At 40.8% G+C, this 22,624-nt stretch overlaps 1 protein-coding gene across 13 annotated transcripts in view; it reads right to left on the minus strand.

Annotated features, from left to right (window-relative positions):
- The window catches only part of PROM1 (prominin 1), a 161,415-nt gene that overhangs the window by 131,551 nt on the left and 7,240 nt on the right, over positions 1–22,624 (minus strand). For all 13 annotated transcript variants that reach the window (XR_010091245.1, XR_010091244.1, XR_010091243.1 and 10 more), the window contains exon 2: positions 9,957–10,350. Coding sequence is in view for 8 of the 13 variants with exons in the window: in XM_063457799.1 (XP_063313869.1) it covers positions 9,957–10,176 (220 nt within the window). In the remaining 5 variants the exon portion in view is untranslated. The remainder of the gene's footprint in view (positions 1–9,956; positions 10,351–22,624) is intronic.

Genomic DNA, 22,624 nt, shown 5'->3' on the forward strand with positions numbered 1-22,624 from the left:
GTGCAAACAATCTAAAGACTTGCTGAAAAGATCCGACTTGCTAAATAAAATAAATAAATAAATCGCAGAGATGCAGAGATGCAGAGATGGACAGGTTTCCATAGGAACTAAAACTTATCTGAGCTCCACAATTCGAGGCAGATGCTATAGGTAAATAAGGCCTAAGGGTTTCATATACATTTTTCCTCTTCACAGAATTAGACGTTGAGTAGCTCTAGCATTCTTGGTCCCTGGGGATTAGGACACCTTATTATTCCAATATCCCTGAGTGCAGTAACAAAATACATGGGTTTACTTTTTCACGGTAGTCAGGAAAACATCAAGAACCCTGCAGTGCTTAAGCCCAGGGGATTTGTAACCCAGCAGGATCCAAAGTCAATTTAAGACTGCAGCTGGATCTGAGAGCACTTTATACGCAGAGGAAACATTCGTGTGAATCTGAAGATATTTTCTGCATTATTATATTTATTAGAAAGATAGATTTACTGGTATGAATTTTCCGGTTATTACAGGATAGCTTACAAACAAAATTACCTGCTCAACAAAATACAGAAAAATCAAATTTGGTTTTCTTTTAATTATTTACAAATAGTTGTTTTGTTTTTTACTCACTTAACCAAAGAAATATCGTTTTAGGGGTAAGTCACAAAAAACAAAACATACTGATACAGTCATCTGGATTTAGGTAATGGCAGTGCTGGTACTTACAATGTAAAATGCTAATCCTAAGTGCTACAGAACAAGAGAGGTCCCTTTCCACAGCACGCCCGAGCATGACAGCGTTCACAGAGAGATTAACATAAAAACGTAAACACTCTGTAGATTCAAACAATGTTAGTAAAGCAGTCTGAGTGTGTATTCCAAGTCTCCCTCTAACACACTTAGGATTACCACAAGTGAGAATTCAAAGTGAATTTCAAATTTAAGGGCAGAGTAGCCAAAAAATGCATAGCTATTTTTTTTTCAGTTTGCCAATTTTAAGCTTATACTTGGAAATCGCAATAGCGAATAAACTGGACTGTGATTAGGAGTCTTGGATATGAACGGTAATCCTGCAACCATCTCCAGACCAGTCAACTGTAGAACGTATGATGTTGAGAGAAAGAAGATGGAATGTGGCCAACAGGAGGACAATTAAACTCTGATATCGTTCCTACCCATGGAGGAGCATACTATCCTGGGTCAAGCATCCACACCAGGCTGCAGCACTCACATATCTGTTTAAATGCCATGAAATCCATAATAGTGAGGCACAAGGGCATTTAATCTTGCCCTGGTATTGTACTTTCACACAACTCCTCTCAACGCTGGGTATTAGTACCCATTTATTAGGGATTATGAGGCCAAAGGGAAAACAAGGAGATTGTGCTACAGAGCAGGTTTACATCTCACCCTGAGTTTACGGCAGTGCCTCTCCTTTTTAGAAATGGTTTCATGTTTTGGTCACCGAAATAGCCATACAGGGCCCACAAGACTCATCCCACTTGCATATAATCATGAGTTGGAGGGAGGCTTGAAGCTAAACATAGTAGAACAATCACATTTCCCCTATCCAGCTGCCCTCCAGTCCTTTTTAAAAGAAAAATAAATTCACAAATGCCGACCTCACGTCAGGCCTGGGGCTGGGGAGAGGTCTCTATCTGCCCACAGCTTACCATAACCCTCCGATATCTACAAACATCTGCTTCCAGCCTACCAAGCATGGGGATTGGCTGACAGCATGATTGGAAGTCAGGGACCAGTATGCCACCCAAGGAGAACCTTACCTTAGTTCAACAATGCAACTTACCCCACTCATGCTGAATCTGGCTTTTCATTGCTCTAGCACAGTGATGGCGAACCTTTTGGAGCCAGAGTGCCCAAACCGCAATAAATGGCAATTTTTTTTCCTAAAAGTGCCAACACAGCAATTAAACCTGAATACTGAGGTTTAAGTTTAGAAAAAAACAACTTGTACAGTTGTCCGAAATAATTAACATCTTCTGTTTTAAAAGAAGAGTACAACAGAGAGTTCAATGATATAAATAAATAAAATTAAGCTTATATTTATTAGTATCTCCAACAAATGCAATACATACACACAGACTGCTAAATACACACACACTACTGAATACACACACAGTCTGCTGAATACATACACTGCTGAATACACACATACAGACTGTTGTGTATCCCGGGGGTGGGAGGCCCTGTTGCAGGGCATGGGCATCACCGAAGATGGGAATTTACTGAGTGAGTAATTTTGGGTTACCTGGTCCCACACCCCAATAGAATTTAGGATTGCTGGGCAAGTAGTGCACAAAAAGGCCATGTTCTCCTTGGGCAGCCAAATGAAAAACTTGGGGAGATCTGCTCCCATCAAGAGAGAGTCAATATCTACCCAGCTACATGTTCGGTTACCCCAACCTCCCTCTATCTTTGGGTCGGTAGAGCAATTGACGCGCAATTCTGGGATGCTTCCTCTGCCAGATGAATGTGTCTATAGCCTTTTGTAGTCCCGCTAAGTCCCCTCTCGTGACCCGCACCGGCAGGGCTTGGAAGGGAGACAGCAGCCTGGGGAGGACATTCATTTTCATTGAGTGAAGTCTGCCCAGCCACGATATGGGCTTGACTGTCCACTGCCCCAGGTCCCGGATCAGATTCGGAACATCGGGAGGTATTTGTGGTTGTAGAGCTGTGTGTGGTCTGCTGTAAGTTTAATGCAGAGGTAGGGCAGGGTGTTATTGGCTAAGTGTAGCCTATATGCGTCTCAGACTCGTGCCGTGTCCAGGGTCGAAAGGTGGAAAGGCATTGTCATGATTTAGCCAGGTTGACTTTCTAAGCTGACAGGTCTCCATAGTGATCTAGCAATCTGGTGAGGTGCTCCATGGAGCAGAGTGGGTCTGTGAGCGTGAGAAGAATGTCATCAGCATATGCTGATACTTTGAACTGTTGTATACTCACTCCCTGTATGTATGGGCATTGTCAAATGGCCTGTAATAAGGAGTTCTAGGGAGAGTGCTAAGAGCAACGGAGACAGGGTGCAGCCCTGCCTGGTGCCATTACTCAAAGGAAAGAGAGTGTGGTTGGCCCCAGTTATTAAGGTTTGGGCTCTGAGGTTTGTGTAGAGGGCTCGTACCACCACGTAGGGTTCCGGAAAAACCCCATGCCTGGTGCAGGCCGAAGAGGTATGTGCATTTCACCCTGTCGAAGGCCTTCTCGGCGTCCAACGATAGTGCCAGAGAAGGCCTTTCCAAGTTAGACATGCACCATGTCAGCATAGAAACATAGACGGCAGATAAGAACCATTCGGCCCATCTAGTCTGCCCAGTTTTCTAAATACTTTCATTAGTCCCTGGCATTATCTTATAGTTAGGATAGCCTTATGCCTATCCCACACATGCTTAAACTCCTTTACTGTGTTAACCTCTACCACTTCAGCTGGAAGGCTCCCTGTCATGTGTTTTCGTAGAGCTGTCTGCCTGGTACAAAACCCACCTGGTCGGAGTGGACCAAGCGCGTCAACAGGAGATTTAGTCTGGTAGCCAAAAACTTTGGCGTAGATCTTCAGATCTGAATTGATCAGGGAGGCCTATAGTTAGATGCTAGCTCCTCATCTCTTCCCGGTTTGGGTAGTAATGTGATATTGGCTAGTGCTATATCTGTGTCTGGTGTATCCCTACCCCCAAAAGTTGTTAAAAAGGGTTGTGAGTTGGGGGGGCAGGACTTCCCTAAATGTCTTAAAGTATGCTATGTCACAACCATCTAGACACTGGGGCTTTGTTTGCCTTGAGAGCTGTGATAGCTGCTTCCACTTCTAGTTGCGTGATGGGGCGCTTAAGGTCTCCACCTCTGGTCCCGAGAGTCTTGGCAACACCAGGCCCCTCTGGTCATGGGGAGTGGTTGTATAGCGTTGAGTAAAAGTCTGTAAATACGTTGTTAATGGCGTTTGGGGTGTCGGCTAGTAACCCCGCCGGTGTGCTAATTTTAGTGATGGGTCGGAATCCACTCCGAATAGGCAGCGCTCTGGCTAACATCCTATTTTGCTGGATTTTTTATAAAACAAATGCCGAGACCACAGAATGGAGCAAGCCACCCCTTCCAGTGATAGTTCTTTAATAGAGTGTCAGTACGCGTTCAATTCCGTAAGTTTGCTTGCTATGGGGTTTGTTTTGTGTTGCAGTTCAGCTTTTCTCAAAGCTGCCTGCAGCTCCAACAGGAGGTGAGTTGTGCATTGTTTTTTGTGTGTAGCTACCTTGATGAAGTGGCCCCTCAGGACCGACTTATGGGCTGCCGAAATAGCTACTGGTTCAACATCTGTTAAGACGTTGTGAGTAAATTATTCCAATATGATCGTACTGGTGGCCTCACATAAATCTTTGTCCCTGAGAAGGCTAGTGTTTAGTTTCCACGTCCAGTTAGAGGAGTACTTGAGTCTATCCAGTGTGACCTCTATGTCTGCATGGTCAGACCAGGTGATGCTATTTATTGCAGAGTGCGTGAGTTTTGCCATACCCGTCCCATGTTAGAAGGATGTTATCGATCCTGGAATATGTACTGTGTGATGTGGAGTAAAATGTAAAGTCTTGAGTGCTTGCGTGTTGGATCTGCCATGTGTCTAGAAGGTTGGTGTTGACAAGAAAGTTGTGAAATAGTTTGTCTTGTGACCCCCCCCCCTCCCGTGGGAGCGAATCATTCAAGGTTTTGTGCTCCTGTCGACCACTGGGCACAGCACTGCGTTCAAGTCTCCCCCTTCTGCAAGTACACCTCCAGTCAGTGTTGTTGTGAGGGTGACAGCTCCAGTCAATGTTGTGAGGGTGTTCCAATATTGGGGGTCAGGTTTATTGTGAGCATATACATTAATAATGTGGATTTTAGTGTTGTGGAAGGTGCCAGATATAGAAACATACCGGCCCTCCAGGTCTGCTACAGGTCCTGTCACGCGGATGGGGCTTATGTAGTGCTCTGGTCTCAAAGGACTTGGCATACAGGTTATTGGACAACTTGACCATGGCCGACCTGGGGAGGTGCGTTTCCTGTATTAGGGTAATGTCTGCCCCCCTCGCTTTTAACTCACGCAAGAGAAATCACTGTTTAGTGGGGACATTCAAACCCTTTACATAAAGGATAGTATTTTTAGCACCAATGTGGGGCCAGATTTATATGCATGGGCAGTGCTGTTCAAAGAGCAGGAGTGGGTCATAGAGTTTGCGTAGGGCAAGCTTACAAGGAACCCGAGAAATCCCCATGCCGTGGAGAAAGACCAAAAAGGGGAAAGGAAAACATAACATAACAGAAAGTAAACAACCTCATGACAGAGGTGCATGAACATTATAAATATACAGTCTGGTCTTACGGATTGCCAAAGCAGCCTGGGGGTGCGAGCCTCCCTTGGTTGGAATCTCATTGTTTCCACTACAGGGTGACAGCTCCAAGCTCCAATGCGCTGTGCTACAAAGTGCACGACCCACAACATACACGTTACCATGTCAGTTTAAGTTTGCTTGGGATGGCCGGGATCTCGTAAGGCAACTAGCCCCTATGATGGTGTATTGTTTCCGCACGTGATCGTGGGAGGTGGCAGAAAGGCTGTTGTGGGGTGTAACTGTTAGCGTAAGGCCATTTCTGCATGAAGTCCATCTGTGACTGATACAGTCTATTGAAAAATAATATATGATTAGAAACAACTAACCCTCTTGTTTCTTAGCTGGATGATTAAGATATTGGGTGCACTGTATCCAGAGTTTGCTGCCTATATTTTGTCAGTTGTTCTTCTAGCGCTTATCCCTACCTGTGTTTTTATAAATATAGAGAAACGTATAACTGGAATACTGAAAACATTTAAACTGCAGTTTCATAACTAATCCTTGATGCATTTAGTTTGATGGTATATCCCAACACAGATTTATAGATTCTATTTTGGAGGTACAGTTTATTCATTGTTGGAGATCGTTAATTTGTACCTCCCTGTAGCCACAGGTGTGACGAAGCCATAACTATACAAACCAGATCTGAATCACTCTAGCAATAGACTTGTGCACTTCAAAACTCCTAATAGCCATAAAGCAGAGTTACGAAAAACAAAAAAACGGCCAATTGTTCTGTCCATGGAGAGGAAAAAAAAAAGGGGGTTAACTGTTAGTGTACAGTTACTAAATGAGAAGTAACCAATGGATGGAAAAACAAAAGGAGAAGTAGTAAGGAGCAGTAAGAAAATTCGTCCAATCCGAAATGCCAAATGGACATTTTTGGTCCATACACACGTCTAATGTCTAACTGAGGGTTAAGCAAGAAAAGAATTGCCTTCCTTCTCTCTTCTTAAACGTTTCTATCCTATAAAAGGGATTGACAAATTAAATACCGTTGAAGCAGACGTTGTGTGGGATTAATTTAGGGCACTACTACACTGAGATAAGGCAAAGGTCAAAAAGCAAATCAGTTTTGTGGTTTTAAAGAGACGGAGAAAGCAATCTATTATGCCATGCCATTAACATCTAGTTATCTAGCAATTCATAGTATATAATATAACACACTCTGCCCTAACATGTGATTAAAGATTGTGCATTTTCAAACAATCAGTCGAAACCAAACGTCCTGTGAATTTCAGCATTTATTTTCTCTTTATTTAGAAAAAGTACAAGGTAATCCTTTATACTTTTCAGTTTGCCATTAGAAATATAAAAATGGAATGCATGCATCAGGAAAAGGAGTTAAAATATTGGTAAAAAAAAAAAAAAAAAAAAAAGCAAGCAGGATACAGAATGTGTGATCAGAACATTCTGTGTTTGCACAAATCTTTTGAAAATACTTGATGTTAATTGAGTTTGTTTAGTGAGCAATTTGATTTCATGATTGTTCATATGTTGAATTTAAAAAAAAAAAAAAAAATTTTAAATAAACATGCCAATACAACAAACCAGGTATTGTTGGAGATTATGCAGGACATTTTAAATCCTAGGCCAAGACAGTCTAACAGGAAAATGTCTTTCTTGGCTATCTTTTTGAAACAAACCGCAAAATGTTCAACATTTTCCTGTTTAATGAACAATCCTGAAATGATCATATTTTCACTACTTTAGAAAGAGTGGTAGCCTTAAAAAAATCCATTTTTTTTTTTTTTTTAGTGTAGGGTCATTTATTAACAAACATACATCTTATTAAATCTGATTAAATCTGTGACAGACACACATATATCTCAAACTCAATAAATATGTGGGAAGAAAACTGGGAACACTGTTGCACATTTTGATAAGAGGTACATATAAAAACCAGAAAGAGGAGAGCAGAGTCTCGTTGTTATAAATATAAAATGACAGACATATGGTAGAACAAAAGATTAAGAGGATTAGCTAATTAAATCTCCTGACTCAAATCTTTACATCTTCCACATGGTGTCATTCTATTGCTGACCGCATTCCGGTAAAATTAAATGGAGGCTTTACATATAGATATGTTGATTGTGGCAAGAAGAGTATCAGGATTTAAAAAAAATTAAACAGAGGTGATTGAGCAAATACATATTCATATTTGTAAATGGGGTACTTAGATCTTAACGCATCCATAGGAATGATTTTCCTTATTAATTATAACAAACGTAAAGGTTTGTGACTTGTTATTTGGGATCTTGGTCCTGCTTCTTAGAGATACTTTGCAAAGTCATTTGAACTTTGAAATTGCTCACAAGAAAGAACACTCATGGATTTCCAATCCCTAAATGACCAAAAACGTACCTTGATAAACTGACCCAAGCAAGGCCTTTGGTAGCCCACCAATTGCTTCAACAATTACTTGACTATATTGAATAATAACATTGTGCCTTTTCAAATTGGCAAGTTTAATATCTGCCTTGATGTTGCCACATATATTTGCATTCTACTACTGAGTAAGCCCAATAATTGAAGGATTAATATTCTTAAGGCTCAAATTCTGCAAGTTGTAGCCTTACCCACACCTAAGGAGGGGACTTAATGGGGACACAGCTGTATTTTACTTAATGAAGAGGAAATGGAGAAGTCAAAAAGAACTAATTACAGAAACAGGTCATTGTGATTTGCCACAGGTGTTACAAGAGTATTGCATGGAAAGGCATAAACACAGACTTGGGCCTTGATTTAATATTTTACGGATTAACTTTTTTTTTTAATTTTATATATATATTTATTTTTTTATAATTTGAAAAGTATATTCAAAATATTAAATTGAGCCGAATTCTTAAAAGTCACCAAGTATCAAGAAAATCTGAACGGACAGTGATGATTCGCCTATTGCCCAATGTCTTCTTTAAAACCATTAGAGCTAAAAGTAGCTTATGCAAACATCAACATGACACAAATTGGTTTTTATACCAGCCAATAGGATTGAGTAATAGAGAGACATCTCGGGGATTTATCGCAGGGGGGAGAGGAAGGGGGACTTGGCCATGCTGGTGGTACGTTTATAATGATCATCTAACCTCAAGTTTAATATCTTTGGATAAACTTTTAAACTGATTTCATATTTTGAAAACATATTTTAATGTTATATTATTTTTATATTTAGAATAAAACATTTTAAACATTTATCCAAAATTATTATTATTTTTTAAATCGGGGGCCAATACAAGGAGATAGAATTGTGCACTGTCCTAGCAAAGGACATCTAAGTTGAATTCCATATCGAAGTAAATCAACAGAAAATAAAAATCATCTAAAGACTAGTATGTAAAATGTTCAAAAAGAAAAAGGGGGAGAAGAGAAAAAAAACAAACATTATTTATGACTAGTTCAGCACACCGATTTCATATTTCAATTCTTCATGTACAAAGTAAGTGAAGAATCATTAAGTCCACATACAGGGCTCATATCAGTTTCAAATGGATCCAGTTTAACAAAAGCTTTGTTACGCTGGTTGCGATTACTGAGCAACTTTTAGCATGATGACTAATGGACATTTCTCTCCAACAGACCATCTTTAAATATGTATAAAATTAAGTTCACAGCAATGAATATTTTTTCTAACATAATCAATCTTTCTATTAAAAAAAAAAAAAAAAAATGTTCAGTTTCACATACTGAATTTATTCTCGTTTTTTTTTGCTTAATTAATAGGTGTTCCTAAAAGGGCCCTAACAAAGAAGCTCCTGAACATTAAATGAGCTGTATTTTTTTGTTTTTGTTTTTAACAATTACGTAAACTCTGCATCCTTCTACTTCAATTATAAAGATAACAGGAAGATATGGTAAAATATTTTATAAATAAAATTAAATGTAAAGCACAGCAATAAAACTGAATTGCCCGAAAGTATTTAGGAATAGCACAAATATTGAGTTTGCAAAACTGTATACACAACATCACCTAAAAATACTTAAAAAGACACACCAAAAAAAAAAAAAAATATATATTATCTATATATATATATATATATATATATATATATATATATATATAGATAATATTTTTTATATATATATATATATATATATATATATATATAGAAAAACTCAAAACTACACACATCGAGACTGAAGTGCCACTTTTCTGCTTTAAATTATCTTACTCTGATAATACTCTGATAACCGTGTTCTTCTGTCTTCCCTGAGATTTTGTGTTTGCTTAACTGAGAAGGTCCAGGTAATTTACAAAATTACAAGACCTCTCCCCACCAATTCACTATTCTTCCCAGGTTGTAAACACTTTGTGGCACGACATCCCTCATCCTTTACGCAATCAATTCTCCTCCTTTATTGCACTCTGCTTTTTCGTAGTTTAGAACTTAAATAAAATGCACTCTTCCAAAGTCCTTCAGAAAGAAATTGAATGGGGATTAAAATAAATCAACAGATAAAACACTTTTATATGTATTGTTGTAAGTTTTAAAGAATAGCATGCATGTATAAAACATATCTATGAAGATTATTTGATAATGAGCCTTTATAAATAAATGCAGACATGTGATGAAAAAACAATATATATATATATATATGTCAAAAGTCACTTACCTTGAGGAAATGGATTGGGCTGAACTAGATACAGATATCCCCGCACCAAATGAAATAATAACCCGATAGGCCCTGGTTCATGGTAGGCATTGGTTTCATAACTTCCAGTGGGAACATATCCAAAATCCAAGGGTGCTGGGGCAGAATTATAAATAATGTGTCTTTCTGCACCCGTCCTTCCACAAAGGAACAAGACAAGTAAGTGCAGTTTGATAGCCATGTGTCTGTAGAGTTTAAAACAACATCAGTTCCAGACTAGTTGGAGATGCTTTGAGGCCCCTGTCTTGCTGGTCTTTGATGACGTGAAGAGGAAAGCAACAGATGTCTTTAGCTCCGTGTCTGATCTCCTGAATGGAGGTAGGGAGGGAATTAGCTGACAGGTTCTTATTAAGCTCTATAAGAAAGGAAGAAAACAATAATCTTGTTAGTGGCTCACGAGATACTTCCAACACAACAAACATATAAATAGAATTTGAAACTTCTCAAGCCTTTTTGGATCAACTTCTGCTTTTATCTTTTTGACTTCAATAAAATCAGTATCATTGACTTTGGTTATGTAAAAAAAAAACAAAAAAAAAAAACTGTATCCCAGAAAATACACAATATGGACAAATGTATTGGGACACCTGACCATTACAACAATGAGGACTTAAATGACACTGCATTCTGAACACATAGACATTAAGGTGTAGTTGGTCCCCCCTTTGCAGCTATAACAGCTTCCACTCTTCTGGGAAGGCTTGCAACAAGATTTTGGAGTGTTTCTGTTGGAATTTTTGCCATTCATCCAGGGGGGCTCTTGTGAGGTCAGGCACAGACGTTGGACGAGAAAGCATGGCTCACAATCTCTGCTCCAGTTCATCCCAAAAGGTGTTTGATGGGGTTAAGATCAGAGCTGTGTGCGGGCCAGTCAAGTTCTTCCACACCAAACTCATCCAACCATGTCTTTATGGACCTTGCTTTATACACTGCGGTGCAGTCATGCTGGAATAGAAAAGAGCCTTCACCAAACTGTTTCCACAAAGTTGAAGCATACCATTGTCCCAAATGCCGTGGTATGTTGAATCATTAAGATTCCCCTTCAATTGGCCTAACTCAACCCCTGAAGAACATACAAATACAATTTTTCCTCCTCCACCAAACTTTACAGTTGACATAATGCAGTCAGGCAAGTAATGTTCTCATGGTATCAACCTAACCCAGACAATGGGCATTCCTCCAATATTCATTAGAAAAGTGATGACGTTGGCACAATTTCACCTTGTTTGGCATACTTTTAGAAATGAAATAGCACAATAAATGAATTATTACGTTTGATACTTAAATGCAGCCTTCATGAGGGGCGGGGCCTGACAGCCAAGATGGCCGGACGTGTCCTGTGAGAGCTCCTTCACCAGAGGGCACACAAATACCCAGTCAGCCTGATAGAATGAAGCAACCCACTCAGACTACCCAGCTCTTGAACCGGGACTTCACGCGGAGCAGAATGGTACCAGCCCGGTGCCAAACCGCCACGGGAAAGCCCGAACCGGCCACGCGGCCTAATCCTAAGAGGGGCCGAGAGCATGGAGGAGGCGGCCGATCCCCCGACTCGAAGCCCGCTCACAAGCGAGACAAGAGCACAGCCCTGCAACCCCCCCCTTTGGACCGGCGGGGGTTATCCCGGTCCACTATGGGGATGACAACCCCTGTGAAACGACGAAACCACACAACAAACGAACGGGACCCACGAGGCCCAAGCAAGATGGCGGCGACAGCCTGGGATGGACAGGGCCTACACAAGATGGCGCCTCAGGTCCGACCTGCAACGAACAAGTGCTCGGTCAAGCCACCCTCTCACACACCAGCATTTTATGACCGACTAGGCACCAACCTGTGGAAAGCACTAAACACCAGGAGCTGGCTCTACAGGCTGGTAATGAAAGAGGCAATGGCGTGGCTTCGTCCTGCTACCCGACGCCGCTTATGCGGTCACCCACCCAGAGCCCCCAGAGCGGCCCTCAGACAGAAACAAGGAAGGAGGCTGGGGCGGCGGAACATGAAGTCGGACCTCGCAAGCGGCAACACTGGCCCACATGCACACCAGTGCAGGACCACTCAGCACACCCGACCCACTCACCTTCCAGCGACATTCAAAGCCCCCGACCGCGGCTACACGCCTCTGCGACCCAGGAACCATGCAGACAGCGTGAACGCTAACCGGAACGAAGACGGAGCTCCACTATGGGAAAACTGGGCCTGTAAAATGAAGAGGTCGGCGTTGGAACCAGCTAGGGGCCGGAAGGCGGACTTCCCTTGCTTTTACAGAACCTCATACGCAGATTCAAGCCCTGACCCGTTTGACACCAGAAGCCCGCAAAGGAACATGACACAACTGAGCCGCGACATTGCAAAACACAGGAACTCCCATACCTCTATCAGGTACTTTCCGCAGGTGGGCATCGGCTGAACTCGGACTGGTTGCCCAGCACACATTACCATAACCCACTACTGTGGTACTGAACCCCTGCAAGAACCAACGGACTGTCTCTGGTGTTCTCATGGCCCCCCCCCCCCCCCCCCCCCCCCCCCCCCCAGCATGATATGCTTTATTTAGCTAACTCTATTACTGTGTTAGATGAGGGCAGATGGGGGGTGGCACAGACGAGACGAGGATGTATAACCCTGTTATTTTGAATTTTAGAGTGGGCTGTTATTTAGATTTGCGCTTATTTTGCTTCTGTGTTATTAGTGTTATTAGACCAACGACTAGCAAACTTATCAATGTTAAAGTTATTGCTAGCTCACTCTAGCTTATGCCACCACAGTCTTAAGCCAACAAATAACTCATCTGTTTTTCCTTGTTCTTGTGTTGCAAAGGCAATGACATGCCCTGTATGTTTTTGATCGTTAAAACACATGCCTTTACTGCTTACTACAAAACGCTCGGCCTCTCATATATAACACACGCACTGAGGAACTCTACTAATTCACGTAAATCTCTATTCATCGCTTGTATAAACCCTCTCTGGCGAGGCTTTGCTGTGAGACCAATCTTGTTTAATTCGTTAGCTTTCTTTCATATGCTTCTGTTCATAGATATATGACAAATTAACAACAGATGGCACTAAATAGTATCCTGTAAACCGCACAGACACCACACCAGTTACATGTTAAACATTATTGAATTGTATAACTCATTGGGCCCAGGTAGACCAACACGGTAACTTATTATGCAAGCCAGGCAATCACAACTAACACTAGGCATAGCACTGACGGGCTTTTTATTTAGCTCCCACAGATCAGCCTTAGCTCATGCCACACAGCCTGTACGTTTCCATGTAACAACCTTAGGTGGTATGGTCGCACCCGCCATGTAGCACCTCAAGCTAGCCTGTCTCAACTGTGCTCCTGTTAACCAACTCACAAAATATAAAAATGAGACAAAAGCACTGATTCTCCTGACATATAACTGTCATAACCCACATGATGTTTTGCTTCTGGTTCTCTACCTTATTATTAATACTTTACTCTTGTTCGTACTCTTATTGCAAGCTTACAAAATATAAAAAGAGGCGGCCCCTCATAAGAGATGTTGTACTGTATTGACATGACCCCAAACTGTATGAAAATCGTACATCCCCTCTTTATTCTGTACCCCATTTAACAATTGCCTCAATAAAAGAAAGAATGACAAAAAAAATGCAGCCTTCATGTGTGATATTATATATTTATATAGAAGAAATTTACTAAGGGGCACTGTTGAAATTATTGCATTCTTTTATAAAAATATGCCTCTAATTAAAGGAATGGAACACTGTGCCAAGAGTGAAATTCTATTTAAGTGGGCACCTTAATGGCTTTACCAACGGAATTGCTAATGAGTGGAAGAAAGGGAAAGCATGTACATTATTTTAGACTAAATTGATTTATTCTATACGTTTTAATATTTATATGGAAATCTCTTTTTCTAATCACTGTAATATAATTCATTGTAATTATAAGCAAGACTCCGTTATGTACAATATTTTGCGTAAATGTGAGAGATACAAGAGTCCAATACCGCAATTCTCGCGGATGAATAAAATACTTAATTGGAACGCACACGTGATACGACATGCGTTTCAGGACTTTGCATTCTAGTGACGCCAATCATGCTACTCGGAAGTGGAGTGAATCACGCTTCTGTGTTTGGCAGTCTTGTGGAGACAAGACTGCCAAGCACAGAAGCGTGATTCATCTCTGCACAGAACACCTTTCCACTGCTCCAAAGTCCAGTGGTGGTGTTCTTTACACCACTCAAGCCTACGCTTGTCATTGTATTTGATGATGTGTGACTTGCATGCAGCTGCTTGGCCATGAAATCCCATTCCATTAAGCTCACACTGCACAGTAAAGCCAGTAGAAGTTTGGAACTCTTCAGCTATGGAACCAGCAGAACGTTGGTGACTTTTATGCATGTCAGGAATGACACAGGGATCCAATAGAAAATAGTCAGGGACAAACCAAGGTCGAGGGAGCCAGAAAACAGGTAAGCGAATAAACAAGCCGAGTCAAAGGGAAGGAGAACACAGAATAATCAAAATCAGAGCCAAGTCAAATACCAATAAACCAAACCAGAGTATGCACTATAGGAACAATCAAGCTAGAACCACGACAGGGCAATGATTTGTTGCAAAAGAGTCCTTTTTAGAGTTTAGGTCTTTAAGTGATGGCCACGCCCCCAAAACGTCCAAATTCGAAAGTTTCGGCAGGCTGTGACGTCTTCGATGTCATGACGTCGGTGCTCATTCATCAGGTCATAAAAGGGGCGGGGCTATCGCAGCCGGCGTCTGAACGGCCTAGATAAGACGAGGGAATGTGAGGAGTGTCCCCATCATGTAGGAGAAGACCCACAGGCTGTATCCCTGCCTGGGCAGTAAACACAGGTACCCTGACAATGCACCATGCATGTTGGTGAACCCACTCTGTGACTTTACATGGTCTTCTGTTTCATGGCGGAGTTGCTGCTGTTCCGAAACACTTCAACATTCCAATAATTCCACTTACAGTTGACCGTGAAATATTTAGCAGGGATAAAATTTCATGAATTGACTTATTGCAAAGATAGCATTCTACCACAGTACCACACTTGAATTCACTGAGCTCTTCAGAATTACCCATTTTTTTCACAAATGCTTGTAAATGCAGACTGCATGGCTACGTGATTCATTTTATACACATGTGGCAATGGGTCTGACTAGAACACCTTCATTTAATAATTAAAAGAAGTGTCCCAATAAGTTTGTCCATACAGTGTACCGGAATATAAGAAAAAAATGACAATGTGTCTGTGTTGATAATTTACTTTGATATTATTAGCAACCTACCTGCCTATTATTAAAATAACAGTTAACAGTTGTCTTTAAAGGGACAACCCAAGCACCATAACCACTACATTTTGTTGTAGGAGTTCTCTGGTGCCCCCCTACATAATAAGGAGTCAATCTGTTTTTAAAAGGTTTTACATCTAACCTGTGGTCTGCGGGGTGCCGCTCCAAATCTCCATTACCAATGGTGGCGTATCGGACGTTCCTAGGCAGGAATTTGCATTAGCTGTACTGAACTAAGCCTTGCAGTACAGGGCTTAACTCACTAGCTCAGAGCAATCAGTACTCTCTTGAACTCTGTTTTGGTGTGTTTGCAAAATGCCTAGGGTGTCCTTAATGTAAAAGTATAATCCATACATAGACCCTATGCTCATTCTGCCTAGGGATATCAGCTACACCTCAACTACAAGGCCCACCAAGGATAAAACAATTGTCTGCAGTTGCTTTATCTAATTCAGCTAAAGATAGTTAGGAAGGTATTTTTAACGATAGGTATCCTTTCTTATAAAAAAAAAAAACCAAAAAAAAAAAATAAGTTTGGGGATCTCTTGTCAATTCTGACACAAGTTCTAAAGGTTTTTCCCTTCAATTTATATTTTATTGGAAAGAAAAGAGTATTGGTACAAAACGATGCACAATAAACACAGGATGTACAATTGTGTTGTCTTACACATTTATTTTTTTTTTAGAAATAAACACGTAAGTAATTGAATAATCAATTGTAAGCTAGATAGAAAGGAATAATAGAAGCGGTTAGAAATAGCGAGGGGGTCACCCCTATAATGAATATAGAAATGAACAAGAAAAAAGGAAACGCAGCCTATTAAACATATACTTTAATAAATTGTGTATTCAATTAGGATGTTACTGTTCACATCGGTAGCTTTTTATTATTATTCACTGATTTTAGATCATAACAAATTTAATAAAAGGTTAGGTTTTAATATTTATTTTTCTAGGCTGCCTTCCTTTTTTTCTAGTGTAGTTCTGGGAGTAATTAAGTATTTTTTTTTTCAAAAAAATTACCTTTTATGTCATTTTGTGGTTGAAAGACATCATAATACAAAGCAAAAAAAAAAAAAAAAAGTATAAATATATATATATATATATGATAGATAGAGATCTACTTAACAAAAATGTATATAATCTGATCTACTAGTGTTTTATAAATGTGAACTTATACTAGTCTTCATACAATACAACTGCTTTTGTGGGTGTTTGAAAATGTAGTTATTATATATTTATTTAAATTTTTTTAAAGAATGGGTAACACAATTGTGCATGAGATGTCAAACAAAAACAAAACTGTATTTTGATCAAATAAAATCCTTTTAAAGTGGCTCTGGCTCGGCTTTATTGCTTTTGAGTATTTCATACAGATATATTATGAACATCATGTTGGTTGCACTGGATTTGAACTTAATTTCCAGCACAATTAAAATATATTATAAAACAAACCATGGCTTTTTCTTATGGTACTTACTTTGTCTTATGTCCCAGGTTAATAAATAGAAACTTGACAAAATGCAGAGCTTTTTCATTGCTTATTAATATGATCTGAATCAAGTACTGCCTTTTGCAAATCTGAATTGCTGCGGTTGATCCATAAGAAGGTGAAAACCCCCAATTTAAGTAATTACCGATTTTGTCATAAACTGGGAGAAAAAAAAAAAATCTTCTGAACGCAGATACTTCTCATATTAACTTTCAGAATGTCCTTGAGTATTCTGTTTTTCCAGAGCAAGTAGTTTGCACAGAATGTGATAGACAACCTCTTTAGGCAGATAATTCTAATTTTTTATTATTGTTAATGTACAGTTTCCCCTGTATAGGTAAGATCTCCTCTCTTCAAGGTTAAAAAAGGTGACCTTGTGTCCTTCCTACAGTCCATCTAGACCATGGGTCGTCAACCTGGTCCCTACCGCCCACTAATGGGCGTTTCAGGATTCCAGGTGGGCGGCAGGGATTTCCTCATTTGGAGAGATTGGGTGGGTGCAAACCGGCGGTTCCCCTGCGACCGGGTACCGCCATCACCATTTGCGGCCCCGGACCGCGCGGCAAACCGCCGGGGCCGCCGTCCAAGTGGTTCATCGGGTGGCCCTGACAGCATGGGCTTGTGGATGTGGATTGTAAGGGGGCCCGGTTAGAGCTGGGCACTTTAACAGCGCGACCGGGCCCCCTGTGATTACATCAAACGCTGGGAGGAAGTGACTGCACGTCACTCCTCCCAGCTAACACACAGACAGCGCGGGAGGAAACAGAGGGCGTCAGAGTGGGAACTCAGACTCCCATCCACCTGAGCCACCACTGGACCCCAGGGAAAGTCACCACCCTGCACCTTAAAAAGGTAGGAAACAGGAGGGTGACAAATATAATGTGTGTTTGTTTGTGTGTATGTGTCTTTGTATGCATGTCTTGTGTTTGTTTGTGTGTATGTCTGTCTGTGTGTCTGTCTGTGTGTGTCAGTCTGTATGTGTATGTGTCTTTGTATGTATGTGTGTCTTATGTATGTGTCTGTATTTATGTATTGTGTGTGTGTGTCTGTATGTGTGTATGTGTGTCTTATGTATGTGTCTTTGTATGTGTGTGTCTTTGTATGTGTGTCTTGTCTTTGTATGTATGTGTTGTGTGTGTCTTGTCTTTGTATGTGTGTCTTATGTATGTATGTGTGTCTTGTGTCTGTATGTGTGTGTGTCTTTGTATGTATGGCTTATGTGTGTGTATGTGTGCATGTCTGTGTCTGTCTGTATGTCTCGTTGTATGTGTGTGTGTATGTGTGCCTGTCTGTATGTGTCTTTTGTGTGTGTGTGTGTGTGTGTGTGTATATATGTCTACCTGTCTGTGTGTCTGTATGTGTGTGCCTGTCTGTTTGTATGTGTGTGTCTGTATGTGTGTGCCTGTTTCTATGTATGTGTGCCTGTCTGTTTCTATGTATGTGTGTGTGTATGTGTGCCTGTCTGTTTGTATGTATGTGTCTTTGTATGCATGTGCCTGTCTGTTTCTATGTGTGTGTGTGTGTGTGTGTGTATGTGTGCCTGTCTGTTTCTATGTGTGTGTGTGTGTGTGTGTGTGCCTGTCTGTTTCTATGTATGTGTGTGTGTGTGCCTGTCTGTATGTGTGCCTGTCTGTATGTGTGTGCCTGTCTGTGTGTCTGTATGTATGTGTGTGCCTGTCTGTCTGTTTGTATGTGTGTGTCTTTGTATGTGTGTGTCTTTGTATGTGTGTGTCTTTGTATGTATGTGTGTCTTTGTATGTATGTGTGTATGTGTGTGTCTGTATGTATGTGCGCCTGTCTGTTTTAGTGGGCTATAGTAAGTAATAGTAAGTGGGATACCTAGTTCAGCCTTCCTACTGGGCATTGCTATAAGTAAGGTTAAAAAAATAGAAAAAAGGAAAAAAAAAAAAAAAAGGTGGGGAGGGGAATTGAGGAGGGAGAGGAGGGGAGCTGACGCACAGATGAGAAATCATATTATGCGCAAACAGAGAAGTCGTCTGAATATCACCGAAAGAGGAGACCTTTGTTTGTTCCTTACGAAAATCGAACCATATATCAAATATTTAGTCTCGTAGCATCAACCTCAAGGATCTCATTAATCACTAGTAAAGGTAATTTCAATTTACTTTATTGTTTTCTCATTAAACTTTATAAAGTTAAAAACATTATAAACATGCATTAAGTAGAAATAAAAAGATAAATGTATGTGCATTTATTTATTTTTTAAAACACCCTCCTTTCTAAAAAATATTCCGCACTTAAGGTAAGGACATTTTTCCATCAAGAAAGATGCATTAGTGGGTGGTAGGTAGAAAAAGGTTGACTACCACTGATCTAGACTGTATCTAGAGAACTGTTTGTAGAAGCCCTGTGTACATTTGTAGTGTTAAATTTTCTAATGAAAACACTGAAGTTTTCTAGCCGTTCTCCGTGAATAAATCTCCATTATCCCAATTAATTTCGTATCTCACCTCCACATTTCTTTCTAGTTCCATGACATCCTTCTTGAAAGGATTACTGCAAGCATCATGTACCCACTGTTGTGATGCCAGGAGTATCCTGGCACCTCTAACTGTTTTGCAACAGTTTGGCCTCCTACCTGGGTCCCGGCACCGGGTCGGCTCTGAATCTGGAGATGCTTATCTGGCTTCCGCAGGGCTACATATATATGTGTAGTATTTCGTACTGAAACGCTGCACATATAACAGACCGGTCAATTTTTCCTGCCCACCTTCTGGGACAGAGGAGGGCAGGAAAGAGAGCAGGTGTGCAGGCGGTGGGTCTGCGCCAGGCTGCCTGATAGCCTGTCCTCTCCAGTAGACCATGCACAGAGCACTGCTGAAACGCTTCATGCATGATCCTGGTGCCAAGGCCTCTCCTGCAGAATTGGTATCCAGAATCTATATTTCCTAGGACAGTACCCCTAAATGCGGTACTGTCCCAGCAAATCTGTGACTGTTAGCATGATCCAGACTCCAAGTACCATGACAAAACTCTGAAGTGGTCACGGTACTTGGAGTAATGCTTTAAAAAGGATGCCCAAAATTACACAAAATTTTTCAAATGGAGGTCTTGCAATTAATTTATAAAGAGGCGAGAGACATTTTATTCATGCCAATAAGGTTTTAGATTTCACAGACTAACTAAATAAACACAGTAAATTGTTTTATATTGGATGCTCTGCACCAAGATTCAGTTGCTGAGAAGAAAGGTGACGCAACAAACCAATTGAGTGTTCTTATCAGTGGGTGAAGATTGATTTTTGACTCAAATCACGCCTCAGCAACTGCATGATTCCGACGTGTAATCTGCTATTTAGAAGGTCTGTCATGGCACATAAGCTACACATTACACCTTGCAGTCAATGAGGTCAAATGCGTTTCACAGATGACCATGTGAATTTAGATTTGAAAACTGTGCATAAAATATCCAATATATCGCTTTTCTAACAGCATTCAACAAATAAAAGAAATGTATTTCTCGAAAGCCTCTAAGGCTTTTAACCCCTTAAGGACACATGACATGTAATTATTCCCTTTTATTCCAGAAGTTTGGTCCTTAAGGGGTTAAGGCGCCTTAAAAAAAATAAAATGGGAATGGATTTCCGCTAAAGTCCTTTAAAAAAATAACTACATAAATAAATAATCCCTAGGCCCTAAACTGCTGCCTAGGGTTGCCTTATAGTTAATCCTGCTTTGCAACCACTTTGGGTTTTTCTTAAGTGTTTTTTTTAAAGCTTGTTTATATTGCATTTATTGCACTGTAGGTGGAAGATCATCATTCAGAGTATACTCACAGGAGTAGTCTGCAGACGGGTCACTGTCTGGATTCAACGTTTTCAAACAGTGTGAGATTATGTACATTCGCGAGAAGTAAGATGCACAGCATATGGATGTAACTGCTGTAAACCAACTGAGTGGGAACCCCTTATACCACTCTGAAAAAATACTTGAAAACATACATACAGTAGGTGGAACACACGTCTGTTGGTTCTACAGAAAGAAACAAAACATAGTGCAATATTGCCAATATAAAGAATACAAAATAATATAGATTGTAAATACTCACAAACATGGAGCCAAATCTATACAAATGGCTCTGATGGGTAGTGCAGAGGGACTCTTAATTGGATGTCCTTCTTCCAGCTGATCTGTGTGTAGCCTACGGTAATGATGGAATGAGAGATTCTCATCTGGTAAAATGAGACTTTATTGTATTCAATAGGATAAGCACAATAAACTATGTGCAAAAATAGAAAATGTTATGAATATAGACAAAAAGTCTGAAAAAGTGCTAATCGGTCCAAAAGTGTAGGTTAGTATAAGCAAGTCCAAATGTTGATACTGTCTTAGGATTGGTCTGTCCGGTACACGTTTCGCCCAATGGTGGGGGCTTCCTCAGTCGGCATGTAGTAGGGGAGCCTTCCCAGCGTCTTTTAAAACCGTGCATGGCTTATTCTTCCGGATCTGGCTGTGCGCACTTGGAACGCTACGTGCATTCCAAAACACACGTCATGCGCTCCACTTCCGAGTCGCATGATTGGCGTCACTAGAACGCAAAGTCAATGTCCCTGGAATGCATGTCGTATCATGTGTACGTTCCAATTAAGTATTTTATTAATCCGCGAGAATTGCGGTATTGGGCTCTTGTATCTCTATATACATTTACGCAAAATATTGCACAGAATGGAATCTTGCTTTGTAACGGATCGACTGGCACCCCGACTGGGTACCTCCGTTAAAGGATGCTCCTAGCGTTTCCTGAAGACTCCAAGCACTCTGGCAGACACCACAATCACCGAACCGGAGAAGCATTGAATGCTATAAACAGCTGAATAGGCAAAACCATACGAATAGGTTTAGACTCCTAGCAGTCAAACTGGAACAGCATACAATAAATCCTTCCCCAATAATGAGACGACACTTCACTTTGAGGGTTAAGCAGGTTTATACACACAACCTCCTTTTAAGACATTCTCCCATGCAAGGGAGGGATCCACAACAATTCGTACCACAGCCAATAATGTACCAGTTACCTCCCACACATCTCCTCCTCTTAGTGTGACACATAATCCCATTATTCCAAACACAAATTCCCTGGGTTTCTGGATGTACCCCTAAACATAGGGGTACCCCTTTAAATCTTACATCCCCTGGTAGCCCTGATCTTTGTGAGACACATATCCAAAAATCACCCAGATCGGACCAGGGGTTCGGGAATTATGGAGGGTTAAAGTTTTGACCGACCGCATGGCAAAAGTATCCAAAAATAGTTCCATGTATTTTGGCCCTGCAGTCGGTCGCAGAAAAGGGAATGAAAACACATGAATTGCCTGGGTTATGGAGCCTGGGGGGGATTTGAATGAATCCCCTTGTTAGTGGGGTTCTTTCTACCGAACGGTGGGCCGTTTGGTAGTTTCTACACGAATTGCTGGAAGTCTCAGCGGTGTTTGCCTAGTCAAGTGTCCGATTTTAGTTCCAGACACTCGACGAACACGATTTTAGTTCCAGACACTCAAATGGCGGCCACCCAGAGGACAAAGAACACATTACATAGATTGCAACAATGTTACAAACGGGTATTTGGCAAACGGTAATTGGAGGCACACTTATTCCTGGGTGGTCTGGTTGTTCGGTAGTTTCACTCAATATAATGAATGGAATGATTCTACCGAACAATCAGTTGAGTGCTGCATACACATATACAATTTAACCGAACACATAATAACATACATAATATTTAAGACAGCCTGAATGCAATCTGCTACACAGTCTTAAAGGGGCATTGTTCCTAAAAGTCATAATATGTCCACGGATGGCCCTTAA

The sequence above is a fragment of the Pelobates fuscus genome, chromosome 6 (assembly GCF_036172605.1).
Source record: "Pelobates fuscus isolate aPelFus1 chromosome 6, aPelFus1.pri, whole genome shotgun sequence".
NCBI lineage: Eukaryota > Metazoa > Chordata > Amphibia > Anura > Pelobatidae > Pelobates > Pelobates fuscus.